Here is a 16,057-nt window from a genome sequence, read left to right as displayed (position 1 = left end):
GATCAACTTGTCCGTTCATGATTGGCAGTGGAGTTTTTACAGTGTCGAGTTGCCAGCCCGGTGTCCAACCTTCCACAGAAGGCACACACATGCACGCACTCACGCCTAGGGCCAATTTTAGCGTGTCCAATCCACTTGCAGCATATGTCTTTGGGGACGTGGGAGGAAACTGGAGCACCCAGAGGAAACCCACATGACCACAGGGAGGACATGCAGACTCCGCACAGAAGACACCCCAGCCGAAGATCGAACCGGAGAGCCTCTTGCTGTGAGGCTACAGCACTAACCGCTGCACCACCACGGCTGACCTCCGATAACCCCCTAAAACCAATACACAAAGCTATGTACATCTTCAAATACTGAAGTTTTATCCTCCTAATAGGAACAAAGTCCCAAATTGACAGCCACAATAACAGACATGAGCTAACCTAACAGAAAGGTTATACATGCTAAGACACATGGTGCAGCCTTGTGGTTCTACTAAGTGCTAATTGGTTTTGTCTTTTTCTTTATAACTCTCCCAGTTGGGAACCCCCGGAATGCTTTCAGAGAACATTACCTCCTAGCCAATCTCTCTTAGTTTTTTCTTCATCCAATCACTCCTTCACCAGACTACAGCCAGTTTCTCTTATCAGACAGTTTCCATGGAAACATGCAGAGCAGCTGCAGAACTGTTACTGAGCATACATGCATTTGCTAGAAAAAAGCCTCATAATATTCCATATTCTTTTTCATTTAGTAGCTTACTTTAAAATTTGTTACTAAATCAATCTAACTTCCTTAATCCAGTCATTTCCCCATGCAAGAATGAGAAAGCAAATTTTTTTCTTTTGCCATGTTCTTTTAACCAAGCTTTTTTTCATTGCATTGCCTACATTTCTCAAAACTGAAGAGAGAAGGGAGAAAGAAAAAAAACATCAGCTCCTATACACAATCTCCATTATATTTAAAGATAACTGAGAAAACGTTACTTTACAGCATGCAAAGAAAACCATACACCACAAAAATACTGCCATCAAGAAACTATCTTGACTCACAGTTAACTTCCCTGTACAAAGCATTCTTCTGAAAATATTGGACAGTTTCAGAATTTTTTCAGAATTTATTGGACTTGTGGGGGAAAAGTTTACGCCCTACTTTGTCATTAATGTTCAGATTTTCTTGTTCTATTTCACACATTACTGCACTGTAATCCCCTATTAAGTTACTTTTTTATTACCGTTTATCTCCATCTCCCAAATCCTGTCTCTGCTTCATTTCCAATGTACTCTTGATTCTTCTAGTCAACTCTCATGCTCCCTTCCTTCGCTCCATTTTCCATTGAAACATTTGAAAAAGTTTCACAAGTACAGTCTATCTGTGGTCTTTATTACCATAAGAACAAGCTGCAGAATCTATTTCACAGCTCATGGTTTGTTGGATAAACTTTTGCATTTCCTCCTCAGCATGTACTTCATCAAAATAAGATTTTGTCCATCCAGGAAAGAATACTTTGAAGACAGCTGGGTATAGCAGTTTGAATCTCACACCTGCATCTCAACATTCCTTGAATAGTGGAATAAATGTGCTTCTCTTCTGCCTGGTGTACAAGTAATCATTCTCCAAATACACTCTGTTGTCTCCCACTTTTAATACTTTGTCGTTCTGCCACAGTTTTGTCAAAATCATCTACGTCGGTAGGATCGCAACTTTACTTTTAAAGGTCTAGGTTGCTTTCTCATAGCCAGGTTTGCAGCATAAACACGATGTGCCCTTTCAACTAACAACTCCTGCTGTGGAATACCATAGATTTTTCCCTACGTGATCTGTCCTCTAATTCTTTTTTGATACTTCCCTTCCTGAGCAGTCTCACATTCAGCCAACCTTTTCTTCATTTCGACCTCTGATTTTTGCAGCTTTATCACCTCATCTAAATATTTGTTTAAAGCTTCTTCTATTTTTTCCAGTCTTTTGTTGTTTGTGTTAATATACTCCATCATTGTTTTGTTTATTTTAATGAAGTGTGTGTGCAGTTGTCTTGCATCTTTTGTCTGGATATTGCATTGCTTTTTGCTCAACAGCTTCAGAACCTTCCCCAGTCAGTGTTTCTTCCCCACTTTTGGTAGCTGATTTTTTCCAGGTCCTCTGTATTTCTTTCTTCCTGGCATCCAGGCAGTACACTTACTAGCCATTTACTGAAATTTACCCATAAATAGAAGTCTACTGGACTTCTCTGCAGAGTTTCTGGTTTCACACTGGGAGGGCTAGAATTAAGCTGTTAGTCAATGTATAGCCATCTTAGAAGTCCCTTGAATTGCAGAATCTTGTCAAAAAAGTTTAGAAAACAAATATCCAGCACAGTCCAATAGAATCCTTCTGTTTTGGGAAACAGAACAATTCCTGCATCAAATAGTTTCCCTAGAAGATTGGGAAAAATCTTAAAATTTGTGCTTCCTAGAGACAGCATGTGGTGCAAAATGGGAGGAAAGAGATAGAGATATGCTTCCCTGGACAAGAGGTATCCCCTGACAAAGAGGGAGAGATTCCCATTGACAAAAGTATCCCCTCCAACATTAAATTCAAAACCTTATCTGAAACAGTCTACATGTCAGAAGGGAAGGAGGACATCTGAAAGACATGGAATGATTGCAGGGTTGGTGTGTGCTGGTGGGGTCCTGAACAGGTGAGTAACAAGGTAGACTGAAGGACCATCCTTGGCTATTACCAGTTTTTCCTTTGCTTGAGTTGCCTTTCCATTAATTTCTTAAAACCCTGATTGCAGTCTCCTTGCTGTTCTAATTGCTTATTTGGAAACAGATCTCAGGAGGAAAGCAAATTACTATTTGGTCTAAATGAAAAAAAGGGTGGGTTAAAAACAGCCACTTCTTGAATGTGTGTGCCCCCTTTCATCACACGTATGCACCTTAGCTGCAAAAGGGTTGAAGTCCATTTATCTTAAAATCTCTGGGTTAACAAAGATGATTTGGGGAATGAAGCCAGTTAAGTCTGCTCAAAGTTAATCCAAAAGCACTAGCTTTAAAAGCATCAGCAGCATCATAAGTATACTTTAAAACATGCTTAGCCACATGAGAAACAGCTGTCAAAGAAACATTAAATGAATTCTTTACTTCAGAAGGAGAAAGGGTCATGCTTAACTTTTACATGTTCTCAAAATATAACAGATGAACATTAGAGCTTGACTGTTTAATGGTAAGTACTAGAAGCATACAGTTAAATCCTCAAGTTACCCACTGCTTTCCACCCTTGTCAGGGTAAATGAGGTTAGCAGCTGTAACCGATTTAGCAAAAATCTGGATAGAGAAATGACTGCTGGGTCTTCTTTAGGATTACAAAACAAGTACTGGTGGGAGTAGGAAGCAGACCATCAAGTAAGCTAGCAGACATGAGAAAAACATCCAACAGGAGGAGAGATGTAGGCATCTCCAACTGTAACAGATCACAGTACATTTTTTGTGCACCAAGAACTTCACTCAGGTCCCACTGAAATTTATACACAATGCAAGAGGTTTTAATCAGTTAAAGAAATCTCTTCAGCAAGGAAAATTTATATATTTTCCACAGAATACTGCTCAGGCAGAGAAGAAATTCACGAAGTACAACCATCCCCCTGCAATGCCTGTTCTTCTAACTAAAATTCCATGTCAGAAAAATTAACTCTTACTTTGCTTACCTGAAGAAACAGAGAGCAAAGAAAGCATCCAGTTCCCCGACAAATCCCAGCAAATTTTTCCTGTCCATAGCAACAGAAAAAAAGAGTGCTTGACCTAGTTGTGACTAAGCACACACTCAAGACTTCCTCATATTAGGCACACTGGTTCCCGCTTCCATCTACCTAAGTCAAGGGCACACCGGTCCCACCTTCCATCTACCCAAATCAAGACCCTTCACCTACCACTTGCCAGTACCCACGAAAAGTGACTCCCTTGCCCATCAAGGGCATCCCTACAGCCAACAGAGGCAGATGTTATCTTTTAGTCTTGGTGAGAAAAAAAGCACACCGACAGGACTGGGAGATTGAAAGTCTGAGGGGCAACCAGCCACAGAAGAGTCCACTACCCACTACCAGTTGCTCAGGCAGAACAGGAGCCAGACTGACAACTGAAGAGTCATTTATAACATCTGTGTGTATACATTGGAAGGTACTACCCCAGAGACTGGAGGTAGTTCCACAGATAAGAAAACAAATAGATTTTGAAAGTGGGGAATGCAGTCTGGACAAGTTGGTAAAGTACAGAAAACATGGTTCTGAGCTAAGCAGACCACAAGAGTTCCCCCAAGCACAGTACACTGCCCTAAACACACAATTTTACAGTCCAAGAAAAATTTAAAAAGTAAAACTCTCAGAAAGTTCTCACAAGCACTTACATTAACGAATTAGAAAATACAGTGGCAGTCCAAGGGCATTCAGTTTCCTAGTTAAACCCAATCATGCTCACATAAAAATCAAAAAGTTTAATTCATAAAATAAAAGTTATTGGAAGGTTTTCCCCAACAGGATCATAACTGAGAGCTCTTGAAGATCACTAGCTGACCAACCATTTCACAGAACTCTTTGGGCTTCAACTGTATTTTCACTGAGCAATACTCAAGCTCTTGACAGAGCGCATGGATGGTGGCCTTAGCTTTGCGAAGGTGGGCAGCTGCACTGGACATAGCAGCCATTTAGCTTGAGCCACTGCAACAGTGATCTGTGTTTGAACTCCACTTCCCCACAGGCTGACAAAAGTGGTTCTCCCTTGCCTATAGAGAGTATTCCTACAGCTACATGTGTTACACCAGGACTTGGGGGGGAGTGATCTGAGGAACTAAAACTGGACACAACACAGTCACCCATCAGTGGCCGAGGCACAAATGGAGCTGGCCTGACACCCACACACTCCCTGACTACTTTCTTCTAGACAAAGGAAGGAAGATCCAAGGAGTCCTGTGCCTGAAGGAGTCAGCAAATTTTCAAGAAGGTCAAAAGCAAGCAAGAAAAAACAAAAACATCTGCACAGACACAAGTCCTGTTCTTAATACATCAACCCTACATAACATGTAGAAAATAAATTTTACACTGTTCACACAAGCATTCACATAGAACATTGCTCTAAAAAAAGTGGCACTCTTGAGATTTCAGTTTAGCTTCCTAGTGCATTTTCACAGAAAAAAACAGATTTTCCTTTAAGAAAATGCATTCATACACAGACGCACATCAAGGTTTTTCCATAAGGGGACTTATCTGCCTAGCTTCAAAAGATTACTAGCTGACAAACAGTTCCAGAGGGCCTGCCAAAGAAGCACTCTTCAATGGCAAAAAACACTAAGCTTTTCACACACTGTCTTTTATACACAGCTCTTCTGAAGCTCCAGCCAGAGCATGTTTAAGACACCTTTAAGCTCTGAAAAGTTGTTCTCCAGCAATGGGGCAGGACCCATACAGCTTAGACTACTGCAACACTGACCTAATGTTGAACAGCCACAAAACTGAAACTTCTAGTACAAGTTAAATGGGATACTTAAAGGAAGAGGTAAAACATTTGTGAACTCAAGAGTTTCAAAAGTTACCAACTCACAGTTTACAAAGTGTTTAAGCAAACATCTCAAAATGCACATAAAGTCATGCACACAAAACACAGCATACGGAAAACAACGTGTTTCAAATGTTAAGCGGACTACTCACATTCTAGGGTAATACAAATTGCATAAAAATGATATTCATAATTTTGCTATTCAGAGCCTCAAGAAACTGAAGTTTTCAAAGTATATTATCAGTCATAGAAATTAATGACTTTTTGTTGAAATTCTATTTTTGTTAATAGTTTACTAACGAAAATGTCCTGCAGAGCTATGACAAGTATTTCCAAATCTGCAAACTTAAAATACAAAGTCTAACAGTGTGCTTTATTACTGTGACTAAAACATAAAATGTGAAGAGTTTACTCATTCTTGTATATCACATCAGAGAGTTAACAAAATGATACACTAACCAGCCATTTGGAAGTTCAGCAAATTACCACAATGTACTTGCTCTTTTGAACTAGTAGGTAGTGACTGCTACTGATGATCATCTCATTCTTACTCAATTTAACATTGTGTACATGATATCATTTATAACCTATTCTTGCAATTCAGCTGAAAACAGATTAAGGAAATGTAGTACAGTAATTGGTAACTGATAGATTAGGAACAAGATTCAGAAATGCCATTTACAATGGGAAAAAGGGGTTGTGGCTGGATAAAGTTACAGTACAACATCACACGTACACAAACAAATGCAGCACAAATGTTAAATTAGTCTGTGCATACACAAATACAAAGCATCTGTGAACACAAAGTATTTTTACTTAGAATACTTACCTAACTTTAGGAGCCCACGGTAGGCCCTTGGGGACAGACACTCGCTCACATGTTGCATGAGCCATGATTGGGGGCATCACCTCATCTCGTTCTAAAGGGAAAGTATCACCCTCCAAGCTGTTGTCATTGTCATCACTGTCATCTTCATCATCACGACCATCATCTGCTTTATATGGATCCTTCTCATTAAAAGCATCTAAATGGTCCTGTTTTACCAGCGCCTGAGATAAAAAAAAAAAAACAACTAACCCAACATGTTTCACAGAAGAAGCCTGCATCCTTTTTGGCAACACAATTTCTATGAAACAAATGTACACTGACTAAAAAATGATAGTGCACAAAAAGGCAACAAAAAATTAATTATATACACATGGTAGGACAATGTAAAAGCAATTAATTCTATACACACGGTAGGACAATGTAAAAATCAAGTTTTCAGAAAATTTCCTTTCTTCGATTAGCTGATAGCACCATATTGCACAACAGATAAGGGGTCAATGGAATGCAGCCAGGAAGAATATATTGCTGACTCATTTACAAAGGTCTCACGATGACTGGAGTCACTATTTTTCAGCCTTCTTTCCATTTGCTAAAACTACAAGGCTGGTTCTTACTTACTGCATGCAGAAGCCATAACACTCAACTAAAGCTAAGAAATTCACCTGCACTGTTCAGCAGGAAAATGAAACTTACATACTGCCTATAACATTAGACTTTTATGATCCATCCCATTAGATCTTTATGATCCATCAGTCCAGTTCAGTGGTGAGTTTAGTCATTGTAATCACTATGCATCTTAGCATCTGTAACTCAAAAAAATCATCATGCTTCCCCATCTACCCAGATCAATTCTGCCCATGTCAGACTTAAGCAGCTAAGTCACTCTGCAGGGACATACACAGATGGAAAGGGAAAGGTAGAGAGGTTTTCTGAAGTAAACTGATGTGGCTATAGATTGGACGTCATGGTAAGTAAACAATTTTTGCATCTCTTTTGATCCAGTTTCCCCCACATTGGTGGACTCATGACATAACATTTAGAATGGTGGCTCTGAAGGTGGACTTTAATCTACAGACCATATACAGCATCTTGCAAAAGTGTGCAAGTGAAGACACTGTAGTAGACAGACAGTCAACAGAAATATTTGTGAAACAAGTATTTCTAATAGAAACAGACCTTGTGGACTGAGTTTGTGGTTTTAATTGGCAAAGTCCGACTGTATTTAGTGTAACACAAGATAATGCATTCTGATATCCTCCTGAACAGAGTGACTTGTGATAGTTGTTGGCCCATTCTAGAAGCTCTAAGCAAAAGACGGCCAACCTTCAGAGTACTTTTGGATCAAAGCAAATAGAACAGACTTGCCTATGAACATGAAAGCAAAACAACTTTTATTCTCCTTTGTTAGAAAAACTGAGGAAAGGAAACAGGGTGACTGATGAACTACATTAAGTTTCATTCTGAGGTTACTTATGGCATGAATTCTGGGTTAGTGCACAGACAAACAGAAAAAAATAGGGAGAGTGACAAACTAAGTCCACTGGCCCTTCTGGCAGATCTGCCAATAAAAGGTTGTCCAAGCAAAGAATTCTGAAGTCTGTTCTCCCAAGGGTCAAAAAGAGAGTTTTCCTCTAACAAAATTTATGTCCAATAGAGGAATGGGTTTTGATAAAAAGGTGACTTTTCAGAAAGCTCTGCAGACTTTCAGGAAAGCTAGAAAAAATGTTAGACTGTGAGAAAAGCTAAATATTACCCCAAGTAGACTTTTAAAGATGAATAACAAACAATTATCAGCCATCTCTGCTAGAAACTGAAGAATTATAGGTATAGGTGACAAGTTATCTGGCTGTGCATAAAACTCAACTTTGCCTTTGCTGGCTTTTGTAAAATTGTTTTTTTTTTGGGGGGGGGGGTTCTTGTAAAGATTTGGACCATTTTGGATGGTTATGTTAGCTCCTTGGCTACTGATGCAATTAGAAAAATCTAGGGGTCAATTTGTAGAACTTGAGATCAGAGTTAGAATTACCAAAAACTGAATATCCTTGAACATTCCCCAGAGTTTGAGAAGACTGTACGACCCAGACCAAAACTTATTTTTAAAATGGGTTTGAACTTGAAAAGCCTCTGTGACAGGGGTTTGCACCCCAACCCTAAGGTCAGACATAGAACCAAAAAATGTGGGCCAGGTAATCAGTGTATGTATATCAGAGGTTGTACACCTAACCCTTGCAATGCCTTAAAAAGTAAGGTGCACTTCAAAAGAGGAAATTGTGGGAGTAAGGGACTAGTTTACTTAGAATTTATTACTTTTTACGCATGCAGCTATGTAGGAAAAACTGAAACATTTAGAAAATGAATTTACAAGCATTATTACAGTATCAAGAGCAAAAATGTAAACAATGCCCTTTTTAAACGTACCTTACTGGATATGACACACACTGAATTTAAATTTGGAATTTTACAACTAGTTGACATTGATCCCAGGGGCACGGGAAAGCCAGTTGGAATATAAAGAACTCTTACAGCAATTTCAACTCCATGCCTTATCCTCCCCAGGTTGAAAGACCATATTAGTATTGTCTGTACTGAAAGCACGTACAACTAGGTTATAAAATGGGTACAAAATGTTTTTCTTAGTTAACAGAATGCTCAACACCTTCTGTTTTTTAACTTGATATGTTTTTGTCTGTACATATTTTCCTTTTGAATCTTTTTTCAGCTAGTTGGGACATCTACAAAAAGTTTAAGATGTTGAGCAGTTTAAACAACTGTCATGTCTGCAAACAGTCTAACAGCAGCAGTTCTTTAGCAGAAGGAGTTAGTGAGGTTTAGCTCAACTAAACTAATTAAACTATTTGGTATTCAGCCAATAAGCAAGTGACATCTAGTTTGAAAATAGTATTTAACTGACTTTTAGGCTTGCTTTAATTTATTCTGATGAAGTCCTTCATTTGCAAGGACAAAAGAGCTTAATCTTATTTTGCAAATAAAAACATGTTTGTTTTAACTTGTTGGATTCCTACTTGGATTTGGAGACTTGCACTGCGCACTACACTAGTCACCAACTCTTCAGTTTACTATTTATATTATTTATTTATTTTACATTTGTTTACCAAGGTGGTCTGACAGGGTTTACAGAACCAGTTTTCAGCAGAGGCCCAAGGAGAAAAGCTCCATCTCCAGTACAATACAAATACAGTATAATCCAATACAATAAAGATTACATTAGAAACACTATACAGAAAATACATTGAAAGAAAAAACTGCTACAAGATGTAATATTTTACTACACATCTAAACAATTCTATACAGTTAAAACATTACAGACAATAATAGTCACTCTCAGCATACATGATGTAGAAATAGCAGCCAGAAAGTTAGTGATGCAGACATACAGTGAGAGAGAGTTAAGAATAGAGCAATAAAGCCTGAGCAGTAGCTTAAGGATATGGTATAAAAGCAGAGATAGAGTTAGAAGAGCTTTAGGATCTTGCAGTCTGTGAGGGACTGAAATGTGAGAGAAGAGGAAGACCTGAGCATTAAGCAGGCTTTTAGCAGAAGCAGAGCCATGTATTTTTGAGAAGATTTTTTAATGAGGCTTTGAAATGGGTTAGGCCAGGTGTAAACCTGGTAGCTAGAGGCAGTGAATTCCAATGTACAAAGACAGAGTATTAATACAGAGAGTGACCGGGTTTTCTTGTGGGTTTTGAGACAGCCAAGAGATTGTTGTCTTTTGATCGTAGGGATCGATACAGTGTGTAGGGTGTGGCTAGACTGGCTAGTGCAGGGCAGGCAGTAGGCTTGAAAATAAGGTTACGGAAAGTGGATAGCTGAATAAAGTCAAGTTGGTTGGGTAGTTCAAGCCAGTTAACTTCTAGAAGTAGTTTACAGTGGTGTGTGTGAGATATTTTGAGTTTGTGGCAAACTTTGCAACTTTGCTGTAGCACTGTCCCAACTTGCTTAGGGTATAATTTTGTAAGTTAGTTAAGATAAGGGCACCATAAAGAAGAGAGGGAAGTAAAAATATTTTGTAAGGGTAGTTTTGGTTGCTGCAGTAAAGAAATGTTTGTTTCTATGTAAGAGTCTCAGGTTTTTTGATGAGTTTTCTTTATATTTTACTGTATATGGGGGGGTCAAATGAAAGTTTATTGTCAATGATAACGCCAGAAGTTTGGCTTCCTGCACTATTTCTATAACAGTGTTGTCAGATGCAAGGATGTTGAAATGATCAGTGACAAGGGAGGTGTTTTTGGGATGAAAGAGTACTAGTTTTGTCTTCTTTGGATTAAGAAAGAAATGGGCATTTCTTAGCCAGGATTCGACTGCTGTACAGGACTGCTGAGGTTTTGAGAGTAGTTCTGGTAGTGATTGAGCAGTGTAGATTATGGTGGAATCATTAGCGCACTGAATGAGGGTCCCAGGGTGAGAGGCAGTGTGAAAGTTGTTTTTGAAAATGTTGAAGAGTAGGGGTCCTAGGATGGAGCTTTGGGGGACTCCAGTAGGGTTGTGGAGAAAGGGTGAGAATTTGTTGGATCATTTCATCGCTTGTTTACGATCCTTGAGGTAGCTCGGAAACCATTTTGTGTTATGTGAGAAGCCTAAGTTAGACAGTGTGTTCAAAAGTAAGAGGTGAGACACTATGTCAAAGGCCTTGGAGATCAAGGAACACTGAGGCTGTATAGCATCCTGCATCTCTGGCCTTGTTCATGGTGTCTGTAAAAGACAATTGGGCTGTAGCTGTGCTGTGGCTAGGTCAGAAGCCATGCTGGGTTTTGGTTAAGATTGTTCTGCAAATAACACTCCACCACCAAAACAGCTTCTAAAGTATGCAAAAAAAACACACACAAAAGACTGGAGAAACGGTCACCATCCAGATTTACTATGCTCCTAGTACTTCGGCATCAAGCCTTCCAGGGAATGACTTCTCATAAAGATGGTACAGATTAAATACATTTCACTACACCAGTTAATCAATTACTCAGTCAATTATACAATAATTAATTGTTCAGTGAGTCACAATGATTTAAAGAGCATAAGCATCAACAAATATATACTTAAACAGTGTCTAATAAAACTACATAACTACATAATATTTATCAACATTAATACAAAAACATTCCTAATACACTTCTTGAAATTATACAAAATACCTAATCTTATACAAGTAAATCTAACTCCATATTAAGACCATTAGGCCATGAGGTTCCAAAATTAATGATATACCTACTTTCCATTCTCAAGAGAATGCGCTCATATTCTACCCTGTACTGCATAAGGTTTATTTAATACAGTAAAAAAAAACTACAGGTATTCCCATTATGTATGGAACAATGAGTGAGAAGGTCACTGAAAAACCAATCAGTAAAAACAAAATGAAAACTCCAGCAAAGCTAGAACTTCCAATAAGTAACCTTCCCAAAAATCTTGTATCAGAGGCACATGGGATATATGCAAATGATCCTTATGAACATCAGGTGTTTCAGCTAATTGGCAATTCTGAATGCCCATGAATTGTTTCATCATTTTAATGGACAATTTCAGGCCAATAAAGCCAAACCCCACTAGCTGTGGATATGCATATTTCAGCCTTATGACCTCATCAGCACAGCACATGGACATCAGCTGGGTATAACAGCCCTGTGTTTCTAATGCTTAGTCAAACACTCTGCTTGTGCTGTACCGATGAGATCATAACAAGGCCGAAATATGCATATCCACAGCTAGTGGGGTTTGGCTTTATTGGCCTGAAATTGTCCATTAAAACGACAAAACAAGTCATGGGCATTCAGAATTGCCAATTAGCTAAAACACCTGATGTTCATAAGGATCATTTGCATATATCCCATGTGCCTCAGACAAGAGGTTTGGGGGGGGTCACTTATTGGAAGTTCTAGCTTTGCTGGAGTTTTCATTTTGTTTTTACATTATGTATGGAATGAAAATGTTGGGCAACAGGATAATTTAACCTTGCATTTCTCACATCCCCCAAGTGTCCCATAATTCTTCTTTTAACCATTCTTTTGGTTTGGCTTATGTACCATTTTACAGGCTGACAATTACAGCCAATGGCATAAACAACCCCGCTACTACTACAGTTGTAGGATCTAAGGCTTTAAACTTTTTTCCATTAATCAAGCTACCTGAAATGTTTTCAACTTTCACACACCTTACATTTGCCACACCTGAAAGTGCCTGCTGTATTTGAGTTTACATCCACTCTGCAGCTGTCCCTAGCATTAAGTAATTCCTTTAAATTATAAAATCTGCTATGTGAAAATATAACTCTGCCAATGAAAACATTGCCAACCTCATCACCCTGCTGGATGATAGGCCAAAACCTATATACTGATGCCTTTAATGTTTCCAAAAAAGGGGAAAATTTATCAAAAAATATCATCCTCAGACACTTTGTTGGAACCTTCATACCCATGACCTTTCCCACAGCTCACTGTCCTTAAAGGGATGATTTCCCTTCTGGCTCTCTCTTCAGCCTTTCAACACCTGCCCAGAGTACCCTCTGCTAGCTAACTTGGATCTAATATCATTGAACTCTTTATCTAATGTGGTCTTATCATAAACATTACCCCAATGTGTTTAAATTCACCTAAAGGGAGGGGATTAAGCAAATGTTCTGGATGCATACTGTATGCCCTCAGAAAATTATTAGCTGCTGTTTCCTTATAAAATGGTCTGAAAGACACCAGTTTGTTCTTATCAACAAAAAACTCCAAATTCTAGGAATTGTATCTTTTCTCTATGAGTTTGAAAAGATAATGTGATACCATTTTGATTCTGGTTCACTTCCAACCAACATAAACTGTTCAAAAAGGCTAGTTTCCCCTCTACATACAAAAAACAAATCATCAATATACCGTCTGAAAACTAACACATTATGTGCAAAATATGTATTCCTATACGCATAACTATCCTCAAAAAAAAAAAAAAAAAACACAAAAATAATAGCATATGACTGGGCATATGATGCCTCGTAAATGTACCCGTTTTTTGTAAGAAATAAGATTTTTCAAACCTAAAAATGTTGTGGGTTAGTGCAAATTCTAGAAGCTGTAATTGGTTCTGGGACCTTCCCCCAATAACCTAGCTACAGCTTCCAGGTCCCAACGATGGGAGATGCTATATACAAAGACTTAACATTAACACTTGCCCAAAAGTGATCATCCCTCCATTCCCTGCCTCCCATAGCATCTGACACCTCCTTACCATTTTTAGTATGTGAGGGGACTCGAGTCAGATGTTCCTTTAACTGTGCATCCAAAAAAATCCCTATATTCTGGAGATAGCTCCCCCCCCCGACACTATGGGCCTACCGGGAGAATTCAACAAATCTTTATGTACGTTTGGGACAGCATAAAACCTAGCCATTTTGGGTTGTTTGATATGCAATTTTTTAACATCATTCGAGGAAAAAAATCCTAGTCTTTCTCCCTTTTCCAGCAGATCTAACAATAAATGATTGTAAACATCCAAGACATTCGAATGTACCTATTCGTAAACATAATCTTCCTGTAATAAATTTTCCACCATACAGCTGTATCAAAGTCTTGACATTATTACCCAATTACCCCCCTTAGCCTGTGAAAATGCATAATTCTTATTCAAACTTCGTAACTGCCTCAATGCATTCTGTTCATTCTTCTTCAAATTATGAGGCTTATAACTATCAAAAAACATTTTATATTCCACTTGTTTACATAACACTTTTTCAAAATTGAATATTGCTGAACATGTCCTGGGCAGGTTAAAAGTACTAACATAAGGGACCCTAGGAATGGTTAATTTCCCATAACCTGTTCTGTATGAAAAAACACCTGTGACACCATCCTTAATGTTTTCAGATTCACACACATCCATGAAAATGTCAACCAATTCATTCTCATGCAACGATAAATCCGACAGTGGTTTTTCATCATCTGCACATCAAGCTGCATTACAGCCCTCATTACTAACATGTTAAAAAATGCTTTTAAATGCAGTCTGTGGCAAAAACAGCCTACCTCTAACATATCAGCCAAAGTCAGAAAATAAGTAGGTACAAATTTCACTCCCTTCATTAAAAGACTACACACTACTATTTGTAAATCTGATAACATTAATCACATTAAACATTTCATCATGACTCTCACACTTCTTGACCCTGTTTAAATTGTTCATAACATATCTGATATTTTCAAATTCATGCTCCACATTAAATACAACCGGTACAAATTGTCCAACATGAAGTCCAAAATGTCCAACTCTCAAATCTGTATTCCCTTCATTTCTTCCTGTTCTGCCATCTCAGACTGCGCTTGCTTCTCGCCTGCTGGGGACTAACATGTTGGGTGGTATTCTGTTGAACTTGTTGGTCATCTCCCTTGCTCAACTCCTCAAATGAAATGCTCTGCCATTAATGCTGGTACTTGCTTCAGTGGATGAGAATGAGGATTCTCGCGAACTCAGAGATCTTATGGCTGTATTTTTTAAGATGGACTTGCTTCGCCTAGGTTTTCTGCCACTGAAAAATGAGATTATTTTTATAATCTTGATCATCTCTGTCCAATTTGTTAAGCTTCCTTTCCAAAATCTCGGCTTCAGCTTTGCCCACCCTGGCATAAATATCCTTCATTCTCTTGTTGAATACAGCTGTTGTCGTCTCCACCTTAAGCTCATCTTGGAGCTCCAAAATTGGGGTCTATATTAGAATGTCAATACCTCATTTACACGAATCCTGAAAGGCCAACACAAACAGCGAACCACAAGAATATGAACGTCCTGAAGCGTGAAATTCAAAATACCAAATAGCCATAGTTGTCCCTTATCTGGTATAGCTCCTGAACGTAAATGTGCAATAGTTACGGACCTTAGGGTTAGAGTGCGGGTTAAGGTAAGTGTATACATAAAACCTACACCTTATGGTTAGAAGTAGGGTTAAGTTAAGGGCATATATAGTAATACAGTTGTGTAGCAGAATAGATACGTAAATTACACTTTTCCCGTACTTGTGTGTTGTTTTCTTATATTCAGATACATCTGTGTGTAATGCAAGTTTGATTAGGATATATGGGTGAAGTGTACATATGGGGAAGTGTGGATTATTTATTTTGTTTGGGTAGGCAGTACGTAGCGGGCAGTGGACTTAGCCAACTATGGCAATTCGATATTTTGAATTTCGCACTTCAGGACATTCAGTGTTCTTGCGGTTTGCTGTTTGTGTGTCGGCCTTTTGGGATTCACGTAACTGAGGTTTCGGCTTTCTAATATAGACCCCAAAATTGAACCCCTTACTTGATCGTAGAGTCGATTGTTTCATTTAACTAGCACTTTAAGCTACCCTAAAGTGCACTGTAAAGAAATGGTTTTCCATTCTTCCAGCAAGTCAGCCTCAGCTTCCGAAAACTCAGAAGCCGGAAGCTTGTCCACCCCTTAAACCTGGAGGGATTAAATTTAAGGTAATATATATCTCCAACAGACGAGTGTCATAATATAAAGACCCCTCTTTAATAAGTAAGTGTTGCAGTCTCTCATACCTCAATGCCAGTTGGTCACCCAGTTCAACGCAGGACCAAGGATCAGATGCAGTTAACTTTTCAACCCTTTCTTTCCACATTTCAGTACAGGAAAGAAAGTTAAACGCTGAATTGGACACTAAATTAGAATTAGGTATGTCTCCAACATCTGAGACTCCAGCTACCGACATATCGCAAAAACACTCCACCAT

The 16,057-nt window shown here is 38.6% G+C and overlaps 1 protein-coding gene across 1 annotated transcript in view; it reads right to left on the bottom strand.

The window, feature by feature from the left end:
• Window positions 1-16,057, bottom strand: part of STRIP1 (striatin interacting protein 1) — a gene marked incomplete in the record, with an annotated part of 820,756 nt that overhangs the window by 490,409 nt on the left and 314,290 nt on the right. The window contains 1 exon segment of the mRNA XM_044076197.1: window positions 6,340-6,560. Within this exon segment, the coding sequence (XP_043932132.1) occupies window positions 6,340-6,560 (221 nt within the window).

This window comes from Protopterus annectens, chromosome 7.part0, assembly GCF_019279795.1.
Source record: "Protopterus annectens isolate FY-2018-M chromosome 7.part0, PAN1.0, whole genome shotgun sequence".
Classification (NCBI taxonomy): Eukaryota; Metazoa; Chordata; order Ceratodontiformes; family Protopteridae; genus Protopterus; species Protopterus annectens.
This window is presented reverse-complemented; position numbering and strand designations above follow the sequence as displayed.